Source organism: Natator depressus, chromosome 4, assembly GCF_965152275.1.
Source record: "Natator depressus isolate rNatDep1 chromosome 4, rNatDep2.hap1, whole genome shotgun sequence".
NCBI lineage: Eukaryota > Metazoa > Chordata > Testudines > Cheloniidae > Natator > Natator depressus.
Genome location: NC_134237.1, coordinates 27,609,854 through 27,628,462, shown reverse-complemented (window position 1 = coordinate 27,628,462; position 18,609 = coordinate 27,609,854). Strand labels below are relative to the sequence as shown.

The following is an 18,609-nucleotide window of genomic DNA, read 5'->3' as shown; positions in this document are numbered from 1 at the left end:
CACACACGACAGCGCTCCTTACAGCGTACAGGCGTTTTGTTCTGCCGCCACATTGTGACCGAGGAATCCCCTAATGCTTCCGGCCAGGTACCTGTATCCCGCGGCGCACCTGAGTCAAGTTCCTCACACGCACACCCTCCTTAACCGTATCGGGGAGCTTCCTGTGAGGACGGGGGTGACGCCGGCGATAACTAGGGGAATTGTTTCGCTGGAGATTGACCAGCCTGGTTTGTGCGGCTGTCAGCTCGCAGCTGTTCCAGTTGTTGGGCCTCCCCCTCGCAGGCTGCCGCTGGTGGGTCGGCCCCTGCCTCAGGCCCCGACTCTCGCTCCCGGGCCAGGCTGGGCGCGCGCGGCCGGCAGAGCGGGGTCGCTGCCGCCTGAGGCAGCGGCTGCGGGGCGTGCGGTTTAATTCACACGCCCCAAACGCTGCGGGTCTCCTCCCGGTGGCCCTGTGTGTCGTGGCTGGAGAGGGGCCCGAGGCGCCTGTGGCAAGCCAGACAGTTGGGGCAGATTCACCCCGGCTAGGTCTGCACAACATCGCCGGGCGGCCGGGGGGGAGGCCGTTACTCCGGGTGTGGGTACAAGAGGGGACTGGCTGAGCCGCCTCCGCGCTGACGCTGCAGCTCGCCCGCCCCGCCCCCGGCGATAGACCCAAAGGCAGGGGCGCGGGCCGATGACGTCAGATGGGCGACGCGGTTCCGGTTACTGTGTGAGTCGCCGGTGCCGCGGCTGAGGACGGGGGGGGGGCTTTGGAAGCGGTTCTGGCCGTTGGAGGCGGGACCCCCCCGCTCCAGTCTCGCGCTGCCGCGCGCGCGGGTAAATGCGGGGCGGCCGGCCCCCGTGGGTGCTCGTGAGTCAGCGCTGCCGCCAGCCGCCTGCGCTGAGCCTGGGGACGGGACGGGACGGGACGGGACTCCCCCCTCACGAGTCATCAGCCCCGGCAGCCGCCCCGCCGGCCGGTCTCGCTCGCCTGCGGGCCCCCGGGCCGGGGGGCGGGGCCGCGCGCGCTCTCCGCAGAGCGGTGCGGGGGCTCCCTGGGCGCCGCGGTGGGAAGAACAGCGACTGTCCCCGCCGGGCCGCAGCAGCTCGGCGGCGCTTTTCCCGTGCTGGCGCTGCGGCGCGCTGCCATGGCCTGGGGCTCAGCGCTGTGTGCAGGCTTCAATCCGACTCGGCTGGTGCCCCACCCACCTCCTGCGCCAGGAGCTTCTGTCTGTCCCTGCTTCGCCCCTTCATTAAGCCGCCAGTCCGTTCTCCAGAGCCAGAGAAGATTTTCTGTCTTTTTAAAATCTCTTTCCCGCCGTCCCCCCCGCCCCCCGGGTCTCTTAAAATCAAACTTGTGTCTGAATTAATTTTAACTTCTGTTTATAATTAACCTCTAACATCAGGATAACTGAAAGAGTAGAGAAACGTTCTCTACTTTGTTCTGTTTTCCTTTGTGCCTTTCAGGGTACTGTGTATGCATGGTAGTTAATTTAACTCTTTTCCCTATACTGTTGGTCTGGTATAGCCCCCTATTTGTCTGCAGGATTTACACAGCAACAGGGTGGGGGGAAAGAAAAACGCTTAAAAAATAGGATAAGGTGATTGGAAAACCAAAAAAATTATGAGGGACTTCCAACTAAGAACTATATGCAACTACGTTGAATTCTTTTTAAAAAATGAAGAGGTAAAACTGTTTATTGAAAGTGATAGCTTTGGGAAATCTGCAGTAAATAGGCTGTCTAAACAACAAAGAACTTTATTTAAAAACAAACAGACATCTGAGTCATGCTTTCAGAATTCTGTTCTCCTGATATTCTTTCTCCTGCACATGCATTTGGGGGTCATTTTGAACTCAATTTTGACAGGTGGTCACAGAAATTAAATGAGTCTGGTCATAACATAGCATATTTAGGCTGTCCTCCTCTGGGTTTAAAATAAATCTTTAAATAGGTGGTATGTCATCTGTAGCTAAGAGCTGATTTTCTAGAAAAGTATTGAATACTACAGTTATATTTGTTACTACTTGCTCTTGAGCATTAGTTGCTTGTTGAGGCACAGACCAAGGCTTAGAATTGGGGAAAAGCCTGTCTACGGTTCTTGTTTGTCATTGCCCCCCGCCCCCTCCCCCCATTTACAGTAGGTTTAAAGTGATACTAATCTGAAGTAGACTTCTTGTGGTATTTCTGAACTATTCTGTCTTCTGTTTCTTGCAGAAACAGTCTTGGAGGAAAAAAAGACTTACTCTACAAATTCAAGCTTCTTTAGACAAGATCCACTAAAGCCATCGGAAAGCAAATGTCATCAGAAATGCCAGCAGAAAATCCATTACCCACAGACGTTTCTGATGTGGAAGAAAAGATTAATTCAAATGACAATCAAGTCAAGAAAGGGGAGGCAGGATCAGACAAGACAGAGAGCATTGCAGTGATGTCAAAGAGGCAAATGAAGAAGCTAATGAAGCAGAAACAATGGGAAGAGCAAAGAGATTTACGCAGGTGTGATTTGAATTATGTCTCCTATGTTGCTGATTCCAATCCAGTATTTAATTTTAATGATTATGTATGTGAGCAGAATTTATACATAAACTTCATGCACAGCAAAAAAGAGAATTAAAGTCAGTGTTGGTTCAAATGTGGAGTGTGTGAAACATGCTGGGCTTCTCTGTTAGAGCACCAGGGAGAACTTATTTTAGATCAGTGTCCTCAATGGTCTGTGATTCAGCAACTGTTTCTCAGCAGGTTGAGGATGTCAGGAGGGTAAACCTGCAAATGCTCTGCACTAATTGGCCAAAATGGTTGTTGCTGAGCAACGAGAGATATTATTTCTACTTTCTGAACTGGCTGAGTGTGCTGCCCCTGTATCACTGCCAGCCCCTGTAGCCTGATGAGCGAGGCTAGAACCAGGAATCAGTGAGAGTCTCCTCTTTTTGATAATACAGGATGCTGTCACAATCAGAGTGGCTCATTATCTTTTAGGATGATGTGATGGTAGGAATTTATTTTGGGGGTAAGGAAAGGGGTATCAAAGCATGGGCTCTTCTAGGTCAAGCTGAACCCCCGGTGTTAGCCCAATTGGTACCTTCCCAAGACAGTGGCTATTCAGAATGAACTTCTTGAGCCTTAGTTTCCCGCCTTGATCTTGGGCTGACCCTTCCCATCTCTCACACTGTAGCATACTTCCTAAACCACTGAAAAGATATGTTAGAGTCTGGAGTGTAACATATATTGTTTCACTGAGACCCCTAACTGGCTCTTTTGTCCACAGTGGTTGTATATGACCTGATCCAAGTCCCCTTGAAATAGATGGGATTCTTTCCAGTGGTGTGTGTTAGCTCTGGATCACACACCTAGTGTTACAGGTTTTCTCGCTATTCTACAAACAGAGAAAAATGAGCCATGGGTTGTTTCTGAACTTGTCTCCATTGCTACACTACGACCCAAGAAACCGGGGCAGCCTCACACTATCTCTTATTTGAACTTTTCAATAAAGTATATGTTAATCTCCTAACATCTGCACCATGCAGAACATCTAACCAGCTGTACAGACCTAGCAATCCTTATTTTTTAACTGTTTATAACTTTTTAGGCAGAGACGAAAAGAGAAACGCCAGAAAAGAAAACTGGAGCGTCAGTATCAGTTGGAATCTAACAATGAAGAGAGTGACAGGAAGCGTATACGTAGGGATGTTGTTCCTAGTACTCTTCGTCTTATTATAGACTGCAGTTTTGACAACTTGATGGTATTAAAGGTAAATGAAATTTTGCTATTCGAAGCACATGGATTCTCTGATACTGATATGGCATGATCTGAGAGTGGAAGAACTTGTGGGTAGATGAAAATTAAATAATCTCTTTGTCTTGGTGCATGAGGGATAGCTTATATGTTTGTTTCTTAAATCTGTCAGATTTCAAAATAGTACCGCTATGTAAACTTGCTAAAAATAGCAGTCATCTTCCTGGAGATCTGTTCTTGTAAATTGACTTGATTCCAGAATAGAAAGTAGAACCTTGTCCCTGGTATCAGCCATTAAATTTTCTCATGCTCCAAGAGCACTCTTCTGAGGGGTACTGCAGAGGTCTTTCCTCTCCCCCACTCCCTCTCCTGTTCCAGCTATGTTTGAGGCCCCTAGCAGAGTTAGTGAGAACACATGGGATACAGTGTGTTCAGTATTATGGTGATACTCAGCTCTGTTTCAGTCACATCAAAGCTGTATGGTCCAGTAGAACAAGTAATTTCGAGTTTTTATGACATCTCAGAATGGATGAAGTTGAATTGGCTTCTGGATAATAAAGAAAACATTGGAGTGATTTTGGTGGGTAGGGGTATGGAATAAGGAGAATCAGAAACGGCACCCCCTATACTCCAAGGGAGTGTTTCCACCATTTGTAAGCCAGGTGCCATCCAGAGCCGTCCCTAGGGTACAGCAAATCGATGCAACTGCCCTGGGCCCCGCACTTCGTGGGGAGGTGAGGCGGGGGAGCAAAGAGGAGCCCCCCTACCAACCTCGCCCAACCCCTCCAGCGCTTCCTGCCCACCTGCGGGCCCCGCTGATCAGCGGCTCTTCCTCCCTCCCAGTGTCTATGGCCCTTTCAGCGTCTGGAGGCGCTGGTGGGGTGGGGAGCGAGGGCTCAGCGCGCTCGGGGGAGGGGGTGGAACAGGGCAGATGGGGCCTCAGGGGAAAGGGGTGGAGTGGGGACGGGGCCTGGGCAGAGCCAGGGGGAGAACCCCCTGGCAGATAGAAACTTGGCGCCTATGTCCCGGGCCCTGCACCCCTCTAGGGATGACCCTGGTGACATCTGAGTTTTACTGTACTACTTGTTGACTAAATAGCAGCTGTAGACAAAAAGGCATATTTTTTTTTACCTACATCTGGCGAGAAGAGTGTGCTCTTTTCTTTTTTGATGCAAGCCTTTCTATCATCATCTGTCTTTATTATTTGTATTATTATAGCACTTAGGAGCCCTTGTCATGGATCAGGACCCTATTGTGGTAGGTGCTGTACAAATACAGACCCTAAGAACGGTCTCTGCCCTGAAGAACTGACAGTCTGAGTAATGAGTCAAGACTAAACCACCATATTGCACTGGTGAGGCTGCACATTGAAACACTCAAATACAAACTAACGCAAAATACACAGGCAGCTAGAGTGTAATACAGGGAGCATATAACACTAGTACTCAGTGTCACTGTTGTCCAGTAGGTTTCTGGGTAGAGTTCAAAGTGATTGTCTGAACCTATTAAAGTCCTAAATGGGTTGGAACCCAGTTACCTGAGGCATTTCTCTTTATGTCATACTGTCACAAGTGAGATCAGAGATGCTCCTTTGAGATACATGAGAGGTTGCTGCTGGTAGGGCATTTTCTATAAAAGTTTCTAGACTCTCGAATGCACTTCCTTCCTTTGCGTGCAAAGCCCGTAGTTTTTCTCAGGTATTTATGCAGGCTGACGGATTATAGGTGGAGGGTCTGGCGAGTTTGATTGTTTCCTGGCACGGTTGGTTAGAGGGAGGCCATTGTTTGTTTGTTTTTTGTTTGTCATTTTTTGGATAGTCTAAACATTGTTTTTATTGCAGTTACATAAAAACATTGTATTGATGAACTTCATATCCATGACTTGTTTGAAATAATAAAAAAAAAAATAGTAAATTTCCCTGGGGTGTGTTGTGTGGGTGTGAAAGGGTGTTTTTATAGTTAAAATAAACATGATAAAGGAGTCTATTCTGTTCCTGGAAGTAGTTACAATCTGTAACTCAATAGTAATATGTGTATGTTCTATGTAATAAGTCAATGAGTGACTGAATAATAATGTGACTCGAGTCACAATTATTGTAATAGTTGTTAAATATGTACTCTATGGGAGATGCATATATTTGTGTGTGTACATAATTCCCTCACAGCTGTCATTCTCCTTTTCTCTCGAAGGGTCTGATGCTTTCCCACTCAGGAATCTATTTTGCTGGTTAAAAGCTTCCTTTCTCTCTCTCTAGCGTCTGACTGACTCTTGGTAAAGCATTTTGTGGTGATCTGTCTGAAGGACTGTATAAAAACAAATTGTGTTACATACAGGATGTCAAGAAGCTTCACAAGCAAATTCAGAGATGTTATGCAGAAAACCGTAAAGCGTTACATCCTGTACAGGTATGTTACAACAACTGTCTATATTTGAGCACTGGCCATGCTTAGTGAAGTACAGAGCATGTAGAAGAGGCAGTCCTTGCCCAAAAGAGAGTATAATTTTAGTAAAATGAAAAAAATAACTTGGTTTGATCATATTTCTGTCATTCCTGTATTAAAGGAATGCTAACACTACCTTCCTGATAGTGACCACCATAAAAATACCTACATAGATGAAAAGGCATATGAATGTCAGTATAAAAGCTGCCAGTCCAAGATAGCTTTTGGATGTACACTTTTCTTTCTGCAGGACATAAGGCAAAAAATGCTTAGTTGTTAACCCTTTGTACTGACCATTAAAAAATGTTCTTAGTGCCAGATTCCTCTGGTAAATAATGAAAGTGAGTTTTAGTTAACACTTCAGAATACAAAGCTTGTCTGATAAAGCATATGTGGTGACAAATCAGCATCTTGAATTTGGATATTTTGCACTTTTTTTTTTGTATCCCTCTTAAGTTTTACTTGACCAGTCATGGAGGCCAGTTGAAGAACAACATGAATGAAAATGACAAAGGATGGGTCAACTGGAAGGTAATGACAGAAAATTAAGCAATTCTGTGACTCTGAAATTTCCCAAGAAAAATACAGTCTTAATATTCATTCAAAGATTGCTACAGTTTCTTTGGCTTGTATCTTTTCCATGTACTGTATTTTGTCAAGACATCAAAAAAGTGGTGTTAGTTTAGCTCTTAATGACTTCAGTTTTGAGTGAATTTAGTGTTCATACGAGTGACTGCCCTGACTTGAGACTAGCTTTGCATAAGTTGGCATTTCTTCAGTTAATATTGCTGATGCATCTCTGTGCTGACTTGTAATGCTCCAACTCCTTGATTCTTGCTATTCCTGGCTTTTTATCTCAGATTGTATTGACTAACCGTGAAACTAAATACATCTGTTATGCCTTGATCAAGACTAGATTCTGGTTTCCAGAGGTGAAATGCTAATGAGCTGGCCCATACTACCTTGCCTGGCTCCAGAAAATAACGCCAGTACTGTCAAGAATGGCACATTCAGTAAGATTGCTGACATGCTGGGTTTCTTATCCTTGTAACTCTTTTTTCTTTAATAATGTTCCTATGTTGTTTTAATTATTTGCATGAGGAAGGATTGCCTAGGAGGAGGTCAGAATTCCTTACTCAGCTCTGTCAAATGTTGTGTGACCTTGAGCAAATCTCTTTGGGTATGTCTACGCTGCAATAAAACACCCATGGCTGGCCTGTTAGTGTTGGGCTAAAAAATGATTTTTTATAACATATGACTAGAGGCTTACCATCCCCTGATGGTAGTCTGGGTGGCCCTAACTTCTTCAGATACCCCCACTAGGGGTGTCTGTCCAGTCTGTTGGGTCTGATTCGCCCACACAACTACTCCCTCTCTTGAAAGTGATCATTTTTAAACCATGTGATAAATCTGTACGTGGTCTTTTTCCTATCCTGGCATTCTTTCTTAACAACACTTGAGTGTTTGCAGAGAAGTGGCATATCTTGAGCTATTCTTCCCTTCCTGCTTGATTTTTCTTACAGCACCTATTAAACTAAACCAATATATTCATACAATAACTTGGTCAACAAACTGTATTCATAAATTATAGACCAGTTCCATCACACAAGTCCTGGTGACTGCTTTTTAAAAGCTGCAGCAGAAACCCTTCTTGCCAAGCAATAGCTGAGCATCAGGCGGGGGGAGAGGGGGGGGCGGCATAGCTCAGTGGTTTGAGCATTGGCCTGCTAAACCCAGGGTTGTGAGTTCAATCCTTGAGGGGACCATTTAGGGACCTGGGGCAAAAATTGGGGATTGGTCCTGCTTTGAGCAGGGGGTTGGACTAGATGACCTCCTGAGGTCCCTTCCAGCCCTGATATTCTATGATTCATTTATTCTGGCTTCCCTTTCGAAAAAAGGTCTTGGAAGTGACTTAGGGCCACAGGGACTTTCCACAGGGAGTCACAAGTGTTTGACCTCTTCTGCAATTCCTCTGGACTCTCAGAAGGCCTTAAACTTTTCACAAGCCACTGCTTCAGAGAGCTATGCTGGGAACTGTGGGTTCGATACCGAGAAAGCAGTACGGTGGATATGGGACAAAACTGTATTTGACTTGGCATGGGCAGCATGGACACACTGCTCCATTGGTACTTCTGCTGGTGTTTAGCCTGGCCAAGCATTATTCAATAGCATGTGTAACATTTGAACTTCTTTGTATCTCAAAGGATATCCATATTTCATCAGAGCATTATAATGAGCTAATGAAGAAGGAAGACCTTGTGTATCTTACATCAGACTCCCCTGACGTGCTGAATGAACTAGATGAGACTAAAGCCTATGTAATTGGAGGTCTGGTGGATCACAATCACCACAAGGTAGACGGATATTACTTTCTTTAAAGCTGCTCTTTCAGCATCTAATTCAGTGTTATTACTGTACACATGCAAATCAGCAAAAATGGATACTTATTTAAAAAACATATTGGTTGATTTTGTGCAATAAAACTCTTAAAAACCAAAACGTTGTTCTGGAGGTGGTTGTATGTAGTGATTTTTTTGCTGATTTGTTTTTTTAAATATGTTTTGATTTTATCTTCAAATCTATAATGATCCATGCTTAAATTTAATCTTCTGTTGTACCCACTGAAGGCCAGATTTTCTGAAAGAGATCTTTGGTTTGTGTGTATTCAGTTATTCACTTGCATGTGTAAACGGAATTGTCATGATTGTACATGTAATGGATCTTGGACATCCTTCTTTAATAACTTGGTTTGTCAATATGGCCTAATCAAGGAACACATTTGCCTCTGGGTTCTAGTTCAATGCCTGGACATGGCGTTGTACTCTATGCAATTGGCATGTCAGTTAGACTGCTACTGGAAGGGTTAGAGCACTATTAAAAATTATTTCCTTTGGATAGTGTACCGAACTAATGCCCTTTGACCTATTTAATAGTTCATGTGTCATAAAAAAATTTGGGGGATAAATTTTGTTTTGGCAAATGATTCTTCAGAACAAAGCAGGTTGAGCTACTGTCAAAGGCTGAGAACTAAATAAGGCTCTATTTGCTTGCAGAATGTAGTCACTGCAGTACCAATTCCTTACTTTTTCATAAGCGTTAAAGTAGTACTGGAATTAAAAAAAAAAAAACAAAAACACTACTCTGTAGCGTCTCTTTTTTAAAAAAAATAAACAAACAGCTCAGGTAAAATTGAGTTTGAATGTTCTCTAAACAAGATACAAATCTGAATGATTTGTATTATTTCTTACTGTGTTGAACACAAACACTCCCTTAAAACAGACTGTATTTCCCACTTTGTCTTGAGTTGCAACAGTATGACACTGCTTGCAAAACCCCTGCCTGAAAACAGTAATTATCTTATTCATTTTGTCTTTCTTTCCCAGTAGTAGAAAGCTCATTTGTATTGTACAGTCTGATCAAAAATCATGATTCTTGGTTAACCTTTTTTGGGGGGTGTCTTTGCTACAGGGGATTACTTACAAAAAAGCACTAGAACAGGGAATTGGTCATGTGCAGCTTCCTCTTGGAAATTTTGTGAAAATGAACAGCCGGAAAGTATTGGCAGTTAATCATGGTAAGTCATGAGTTTGAAAAATAAAAATGAAAATGTTACAGAATGTGTCAGCAATATCAAATTATATGAATCTTCAAAAGTACGTCAGCATATAAAGACCTAATTCTTATTTCAGTAGTGGCTGGATGCCTTTAATCTTTATAAAAGTGAGATTTTTTCCAACCGTGCCTGAGTGACTTAGGAACTTAAGTCCCATTGAGTTGTCGTATGGAAAACATGCCACTCTTGAAAATCCTACCCACAGTGGCTAAATTCCCTCCTTGAAAACGGTCAAAGGACCAGAATATTAGGATTTACCCTTGTATTTCTGTTCCCTTTAAAAGATAAATGCAAGGGATGAAAAACTGCCACTGTTCCACAGTTTAGGTGTGCATTGATTTTCATGGTGGATAGTTGCACAATTTGTTCAACTTGCTAGTAGCAAAATTCTGTTTTCTCTCCCCGATTCTTTCTTTTGCATTGGCATTTAGCAAGAGCCCAAAATGTGTGTACTTGATTTTCGGAGTCTGTTAGATTGAGGTATGCAGCCACACTCTCTCCACCTAATCTTTTTTTTTTTTAAAGCCCTTAGTCTTTCAGTTCTGACACCTGCGACCTTTAAGTAATTAGTTAGATTTAAATATAAGCATATGCAATATGGTTGTTCCTCAACCTTTTTTAAATTTGGTTTTACTATTTTGTGTCTTTATTTTGCACCTTTTGAATTTCTTCTGCCTTCTCTTATTTTATTGAAAATGTCTAAGTTTCATTTTATTATTGTTGCTAAAAGTATTTTATTCTCTTAAATATTATCAAATGAGGATGATGTATGCAATGGCATGCTCATCCAATCTCAGAATTGCCAGTGGATGTACATCATAAATTTAGCAGAGAATCAGCTATAACTTTGAATCTTAAGTCACTAATTAATTAATGATTAAGCTTAAGTATTACCAAAACCCAAATATTGGAAACCTTTCACACACACACAGCTGTAGCTTTAAATCTTGTATCAAAAGGTAGAGAACAGGGTTCCACATATTATCCATAAAAAACTGCAGGATGTTAGCTAGGTCCATTTTAGTAGTTCTCCTGCAACAGTCGTATACTGACCTCTAGTACAGGGGTGGGCAAACTACGGCCCAGGGGCCGCATCCAGCCCTCCAGATGTTTTTAATCTGGCCCTCAAGCTCCCACCAGGGAGCAGGGTCCGGGGCTTGACCCGCTCTGTGCGGCTCCCAGAAGCAGCAGCATGTCCCCTCTCCTGGTCCTACGCACAGGGGCAGCCAAGGGGCTCCACATGCTGCCCCCACTGTTCCCATTGGCCGGGAACCACAGCAGGTGCAGGGGTGGTGCCCATGGACAGGGTAGCGCACAGAGCCGCCTGGCTGTGCCTCCACATAGGAGCCGGAGGAGGGACATGCTGCTGCTGCTTCTGGGAGCTGCTTGAGGTAAGCACCCCCCAGAGCCTGCACCCCAGACTCACTCCCATGCTCGAACCTCCTGCACCACTCCTGATCCTCCTCCCACCTTCTGAACCCCTCAGTCCTAGCCCAGAGCACCCTCCTGCACCCCCAACCCCTCATCCTCAGGCCCACCAGCCAGAGCCCTCACCTTCCCTGCACCCCAACCCTCTGCCCCAGCCCGGAGTTCCCTCCCACATCCTGAACTCATTTCTGGCCCCACCCTAGAGCCCACACCCCAACCCCCAGTTTCGTGAGCATTCATGGCCCGCCATACAATTTCCCTACACAGATGTGGTACGTGGGCCAAAAAGTTTGCCCACCCCTGCTCTAGTATAATTTCTGGGAGCTATCTTCTAGGGTGGGAGTCGGATCGCAGTTCTGTTCCTGACTCTTCTGCTGATCCACTGTGTGTTTTGGGGCAAGTCTCTTAGCCTCTCTGACTCTTTTGTATCTATCTGTAAAATGGGATTTTTTTATGTTTATGTGCCATTGTAAAGCATTTTGAGAACAATAATTGAAAAGCACTAAACACATAAAATACTTCTATTAAAATCCAGTGTTAATGCAGTATCCGTGCTGAGGATTTTAGGCACAAAAGACAGGAAATTCAAAATTTAACTATTATAATTCAATCCCTTGCACATATTGCAACCTTAATATTATTTGGCCCAATTTTAATAGGAATACTTGCATGCAAAGTACAACTTGACATGAATAAGGATGGCAGAATTGGGCCACCCCTATTCTGTATCTGTATGTATAACGTAAGGGATATTTTCGTGTTTGTTTGTTTTTGTTTTTTTTAAACTATAAATATATATATTTGCATTTATTTCACTATGTGCTATTGCACAGTGAAACACCTGTTTGGTTCTAACTCTGCTGTTCTTGGAAATGAAAGGTATAGTACCAGGTCCCACAGGCTGGGCTCTCTTGCTATTGTCTCAGGGGGGCATGAGGAGGGATAGATCCATACCATAAACATTTTAGTAGGGTTACTGTTCTCTCAAGCATTTTAATTAAATAGAACCCCCGGGTGGTGGAAGATGGACAAGAACAGTGTTAAATTTACATTTGAGATATAATTAGAGCTCATGGAGGATTTTTAGCGCGGGCTCTGGGAGGGAGCTTGGGGCATGGGAGGGGGGCAGTGCACAGATTCCCAGCCAATGGGAGTTGTGTTGATAGTGCTCGGGGCAGGGGCAGCACACAGAGCCACCTGCTGCGCTTCTGCCTAGAAGCAGCCGGGACAGGTCGCCGCTTGCAGGGAGCTGCCCAAGGTGAGCAGCCCCTGGATCTGGCACCCCCTCCCGCACCCGAACTCCCTCCCAGAGTCTGTGCTTCACAGCCCCTCCTGTACCCCAACCCCCTGCCGGCTCCACGCCAATTGGACTATAAACCAGAATTTCAATGAAGATCAGAAATGCTGGTTTGTAGAGCTTTCTGGTTGGTGAAGTGCCAGATAAAACAGCTTTTACTGTACTTGGTTTAGGATTTAAAAGATTCTCATCTTTTGGATCCAAAATGCCGTATCGGGCATAGCCAAGAGAGGATTATATGGATAAGTAACTTTGTTTCCTTCAGTTAAACGCAACATTCTAAGACTAGTACTTTGTAATATTGGAAAACATTGTTTAAAATTTCCCTCCACCTCTGAACATTCTTTCTAGTTCTGGCAGCTGTATTGAGACCACTCTTTCTATCAAGACTGTGAGCTAGGAACTGCTGGCTTGGATGTTGCGTCCCTCTCAGCATTAGGCAGAAGTTAAGCAACTTTCCTCCATTTCCCCATCTGTAAAATGTAGATATTTACTTGTCTGTTTGGAGGATCATTGTGCAGATTTAACTGCTTATAAAGCACTAAGAAGTTTAAGCATACTACACATAGAGTAATTACAAAATATTATAAGAAGGCAGGTCAAATTTAGGGCCTACATTAACTTATGTCCTTTTATTTAAAAACAAATGCAACTAAATCAGTGTGGCATAACTGTGATGGTCCCATTTTTCCATTGTCAGAGTGCGGTGGGTGGAAGAGATGACAACTGTTTTTGTTTGGGTAATGATCTTTTCTTCACCATTCTTTAGTGTAGTAAAAGGAAGCAAGTACATTGTGTGCCTGGGTTGGGTGTGTCTCCATGACTTTGTAAGGCTGTTCTAAATAATTTTCAAAGCATACTTATTTTGGGGGCAGAGGGAAAGCTCATACAAGAACTGACTGCTGCAGCAGTACTGCATTTTCTGTTTAATCCAGAGGGCTTTATTTATTTCGCATTGTTGCAGGAAGAGGTAAGATCCTTGCAACAGTTGGCTTATGTTTTTAAATGTGTGTTCTTTAAAAATTAGTCTCTGTTCCTGTCACAAATTCAGTTACTTCACTATTGAAGAGCTGGTCGTCTCTCTTGGTTGCAGTGTTTGAGATAATCCTCTCTTATCTGGAGAAGAGAAACTGGAAGGAAGCATTTTTCAGTGTCTTGCCACCGCGGAAAGGGGCCAGTCCTCTGGGCGAAGCCAATGACTCCTCCAAATGCGAGCTGCGTGAAAAAGAAGCTGGTGAAGATAATAGCTCGGACAGCGACTAGGCAACTGTGGAAGCAGGCAGGAATGTAAAGTGCATGTGGCACAAAGGATAGAAATGAGACATGAGTTATATGAAACCTCTGAGAACAATCTATCGAACTAGTGGTATTTAATTGTTTAAGTGGCTACACTTGGAAAGGAGTGGTAAAGATAAATGTTATTTTTACCTCGAAAATACTTCCTTTTTTTCGCTTTTTATAAAGTAAATTAATGGCAAATGCAGAACTTATTTTGTTATGGAAGCTAATATTTATTTTCCTTTTTAAAATATTTTATGTGATACATACAGAACGGTTTTATTTTATTTTCTTGAAGCTTGTGATGGAAGCTAATAATTAATGTGTTAGTAACTGTCCCTGTTTTGTGCATGTACCCTTGATATTTTATTATTATTCTCTACCCACCCCTATCCTATATTATGTCTTAAAAGCAATGAGTGTCAAAGGTCAATGAATCTAAAAGCTCCTTCCGGCATTGCCTGTTGCAAAGTGTGTATAACTTCTCACCATCAGTGGGGGCTTTTCTGAGCAAAGAATGGTCTTATAGTCTCTGAAAAAACATTGGGAGCCAAGAACTCTGCTTTGGGCCTGCTTTGGACACTTTTTTTTTAAGACATAGTTTTTTTAAAAACATCCTCTGTCACAGCAGACCTGCCTGAAGCTCTCTGTTCTAACTAAATTTTTAAAATAGCCATTTCAGTACTCCTGAAGCAGGCCAAAAGACAGCCTTGGGGGGCGGAAGGTGTCCTTTCGCACCAGAGGAGCCATTCTCTCATCCCTTTCTGCAGGGACTATCCAGAAGGGAGCCAGTTGTAGTGTAGCTTTTGGGATGTGGACAAGTATCTACAGAGAGCAATTCTGCAATCATCAATAGAGTCCCCAAGAGCATTTGGAGGGTAGCAGCTTCTGGTCACTTGTGGCGTGGGCTGGCTTTGAACAGGTGATATAGATGTGACTGGCTCTGTATCCAGATCCAGTCCTCCCTCCACTGTCACCACTTTCAGACTGGGAATTGAACTGGAATATGTGTAGATGTACATGTGGCCTATAGTTTTACAGGGTTGGCAACAAGCACATTATGATTTGACATGTTCAGTGTGATCATTTTAATGTTTTTTTTAATATAAATTAATTTTGAGAACTCTTTAGGCAGCCATCTGATAAACTACAGTGAAGATTCATCTGCCTTAGGTCGTGGGCAACAGTTTGTTGCTCAAATAAAATACTGTGGTGGGGTTATTGTGTAGATATGCCAAGAGAAATGTGTTAAATTTTGTCTCTGAACCTGGAGAAACTTCTGGACAAAAGCATTGTCTTGTTTTGTTTTGAAGAGCCAAAGAAATATACAGCATAAACAAAGTAAAGCACTTGCCAGTACCAGTTTCCTCTGTTAGTAAACAAATGTCTAAAATAGCAAAGGTACAAAGTGTATATTTTACAATTGAGGTATTGCATACTGCTGCACATAGTATTCATTAAATCTGATCTAAGCATTTGAAGTTTCAGTTAAGATTCTTTAATTCTACCACGTGTCTTGTTTCCTTCTCAGATTTGAGCACATTAAAATTAAATGCCACAATTTATTCATGAGGAATTAATTCCACAACTCTAAAAGGTAGTTCTTCTGCATTGTTCTATTGACCAGAACTACTACTTTTTTTTTTTTTTGGTATGGTGGAAGTTACGTTTTTTGTTTTTGGTTTTTTGGTTTTTTTTAACAACAAAATATATTCTCTGGTCTCTTCACTGGTGTGATTACATATTAAGCAAGAATTCATTTTTTTAACCCAAAGAAGCTCTGAAATGGACACTTTACAACATCATTTTCTGCAGATAACTTTGAAATATATTCATGTCTTTGTTTCAACATATTACACACTATTTAAAAGAATTTCTTCCTTACGTTTTCATCTGTAATGTGTGTTAGCCACTGCCTCTCTCATTTGGTTTCTCTTTTTTTTTTTTTTCTTTCCACAAACATATTACCATGTCTTACTGTGTCAAATATAATGATTTGAAAGTGGTTATAAAGCACTCCTCATTACCATTTTTTTAAATAATGAGTTGCATAATGTGCAAATCAGTCATTTGCAAGTAGGAGATGCTTGATCAATGAAATAGAGCAACACAAAATGAAACATTCAGGACTTCTGTCCTGGGCAAAGTGATTCATTTTGGAGAGGACATATGACTCACAACTTTCCACTAACTTCAGATTTGCACTTTTTAAGACGAGCAACCTAATTTTTCAGCTCGGACAGTAAAGAGTATATAACTCATAGCTATTTGTGTGTGTTGTGCATCACAAAGATTGTACGTTTAATAAATCAGCCAAGTTTCCAATAACCTGGGAATAGCTTCCAAGAGCGATGGAGTATAAATACTCTGAGGAATATTAGATTGCAACCTGAGCACTTCATGAAGTATTCAAAAATGCTTGATGTGGATGTGAGTGTTCTAAACTAATGTAGCAAAATTCTCAATTACTGAGGGACAATCTCCACTCATTGATATATTTTGTTTTCCACAACCAAATCTCTGTACAACTTTTCATGAGTGATGTAGCTGAGTACTGTATTTGGATTCTAATATTTAAACGAAATTGTTAAATCTATTGACCTAAAGTTGGGTTATTGCTAATTATGTGCTCTATGTATCATGACTTCTAAAAACAAACTTTGTATTTGTGGATAATCTAAGCACTATACCCAGATGTACAGACACTCTCTTTTCTCAACCTATTTATTACATAATTTTTTTTAACGTTAACTTTAATAAAATTTTTAAATCTGAGCCTTTTCAATCACAGCAGATAGGATCCTGAAGACTGCAGACTGAGCTGTTCATGTCACGGACAGTGATAGTTTGAAGATAGGCCATCTCATTTTATTACAGTAGGATGAAATGTGATGACCTCACAAGAATAGTCATAGGAGTCTCCATCACTGCTGTGTCCTGTCTTTTTGAAGGGAAGCCAAGTAACTAAAAGAGCAGGTGCTCAAGGGCATGGAGTGAAAGGGGGACTTGGAAGACATGCACACTTTCTTTAGCTTAGGGAAATTTCATCATAAAGCATTAGTATTAGGATCAGTCAAAAATTAGATTATATCTAATGGCTTGTCACTAATATGTTAAAGGACTATTTGACCTGTTAAATATATTTATTGGAGCACTTATGCTAAATGTGTGAGTGTACATATCTTGCAACTTATCTTTAGTGAGAGAGAGAATGGGGGGAGACTAGCTTTGTGTCCTTATGCAAATGCAGTAAGTTACAGATGGTATTGGGGAAAAAAACTTAGAAAATGTTGTTGATTGTAGTTGTCTCTGTAAACCAACACACTTCCCTCTCTAATATATTTGCTCAATAACCTACCACAAGCAGTTTCAGAGGAAAGTTAAGCTTGCTGTTGAAAGGACACATTAGCATTGTTGCCATCATTTGTTCAGTAAGGACTCTCATACTCAAATTGGGCTTGTTCTACTGTTCTTCAAACTGACTGTATCATTTACTTTAAAGAACAAAGATAGGTAATGAAACAAGGTATCAATTCAATCAAGAGATTTCAGTTGTTTTCCCTACATCCTTAACTTGCCCTGTTGTCCTTTAGTTCATGGTTCTCAAACTTTTTCCTGGTATGTACTGCATCTTAACAGTAGTGAGCTGCATGGATCAACTGTCCCATTCAAGACGCCTGTCCTCCTCCCATTCACTGTAGAATAATGCTCCTGGAGCAACACTAGCAACTGCTTACGTGGAAAATTAGTATTCATTTAAAGTATTTTAAATTACTCCCTTTCTTTTCAATGTAACTTAGTAGGCGCAAACAAGGAGCGAGCGATAGCATCATGTAACCATTCAGTTGTTTTGTTAACCAGGGGGCCGCAGACCAAAGGTTGAGAACCTCTGGCCTAGATCTTTTAGTGAACTGACAGGATTTGACATGTTCCCAATATGACCACACGAGACCTTCGAGCTGAGGTTGCTGCTCAGTTCTTAATGCACTCTTTTTTGCTCTGAAAAGTATGAATGGGCACCATGCTATCATAACAGATAGAAATGATTTTTGGTCAGGATGAGAACTTGCAGAAGGGAATTCTAAATATTGTTAGTTATCAGCTTAAATTTCCCTGAAATGGCGTGGCACAGCACTAGTAAAATTTTCCAAGATTGTCACACTTCATGAAGGAGCATGTCCCGAGGCATAGCTGAATAATCTTACTGTGGAACTATAAACTGGAGTTGGCCAAAAAGTAGGGATCACATTTTTTATTTTGTTTTGCAAAACTTGGTGGGTTGGGGTTTGTTTTTTGCATAACCAAAAACAGGTGTGACCTCTTATCCAAACATGCCCAAAAGGGTGGGTTAAGGTAAGATTTCAATAAATGGTTCCAGTTTTAGATAGGCTGTGCTTGCCACCATTTCTGTGATCTTGGTTTTATTTAGTTGGTTTTGTTGGGCATTTTTGTCCACCCTTTCTTTCCCCACATTCCCCTTTCCCCCCACCCCCAGTGTTAAATACATGACACTTCGCAGCTATTGTGAGAGGAATTGATCTAGATAATTGCTTGCTTTCTGCAAAAAGAGTGTGTCATTCTACCTGCAGTCATGCCTTTTCTAGGGAACTAGGATTGAAAATTTAGGGTCAGCTTTTCAAAACCTGGTGCATGACTTGCACCCTGCAAAACATACATGTGCCCATGTACCTCTATAATTACATGAGCAGATGGTGTATCCACACACAATGTGTCTATTTGTGGGCCTGACTCCTGTGCACAAATGTGTGTATACATGCACATACTTGTTAGGGGCAAGTCAGCTGCCAAACTTAAATTTGTTGCCTGAGTTTTTTGAT

General features: G+C 42.3%; 1 protein-coding gene across 4 annotated transcripts; it reads left to right on the top strand.

Annotated features, from left to right (window-relative positions):
* TRMT10A (tRNA methyltransferase 10A) lies at positions 1-15,558 on the top strand. Of its 4 annotated transcripts, none has more exons than XM_074950667.1 (8): positions 1-87; positions 2,196-2,477; positions 3,568-3,730; positions 6,048-6,119; positions 6,612-6,686; positions 8,360-8,509; positions 9,624-9,729; positions 13,587-15,558. In XM_074950667.1, the coding sequence occupies exons 2-8, from the start codon at positions 2,278-2,280 to the stop codon at positions 13,754-13,756; spliced, it is 936 nt and encodes a 311-aa protein (XP_074806768.1). In that variant the 5' UTR covers positions 1-87; positions 2,196-2,277; the 3' UTR covers positions 13,757-15,558. The 4 variants fall into 4 exon arrangements, with proteins under 4 accessions (XP_074806768.1, XP_074806767.1, XP_074806766.1 ...); XM_074950666.1 differs by lacking the exon at positions 1-87 and adding an exon at positions 555-707; XM_074950665.1 differs by lacking the exon at positions 1-87 and adding an exon at positions 664-816.
* Positions 15,559-18,609: the final 3,051 nt, after the last annotated feature.

Excerpts from the sequence above, each read along its gene's own strand:
- TRMT10A (XM_074950667.1), top strand. The coding sequence starts at position 2,278 with ATGTCATCAGAAATGCCAGCAGAAAATCCATTACCCACAGACGTTTCT. Across the intron at positions 2,478-3,567 it reads GAGCAAAGAGATTTACGCAG|GCAGAGACGAAAAGAGAAAC; the intron begins GTGTGATTTGAA and ends ATAACTTTTTAG. Across the intron at positions 9,730-13,586 it reads AGTATTGGCAGTTAATCATG|TGTTTGAGATAATCCTCTCT; the intron begins GTAAGTCATGAG and ends TCTTGGTTGCAG.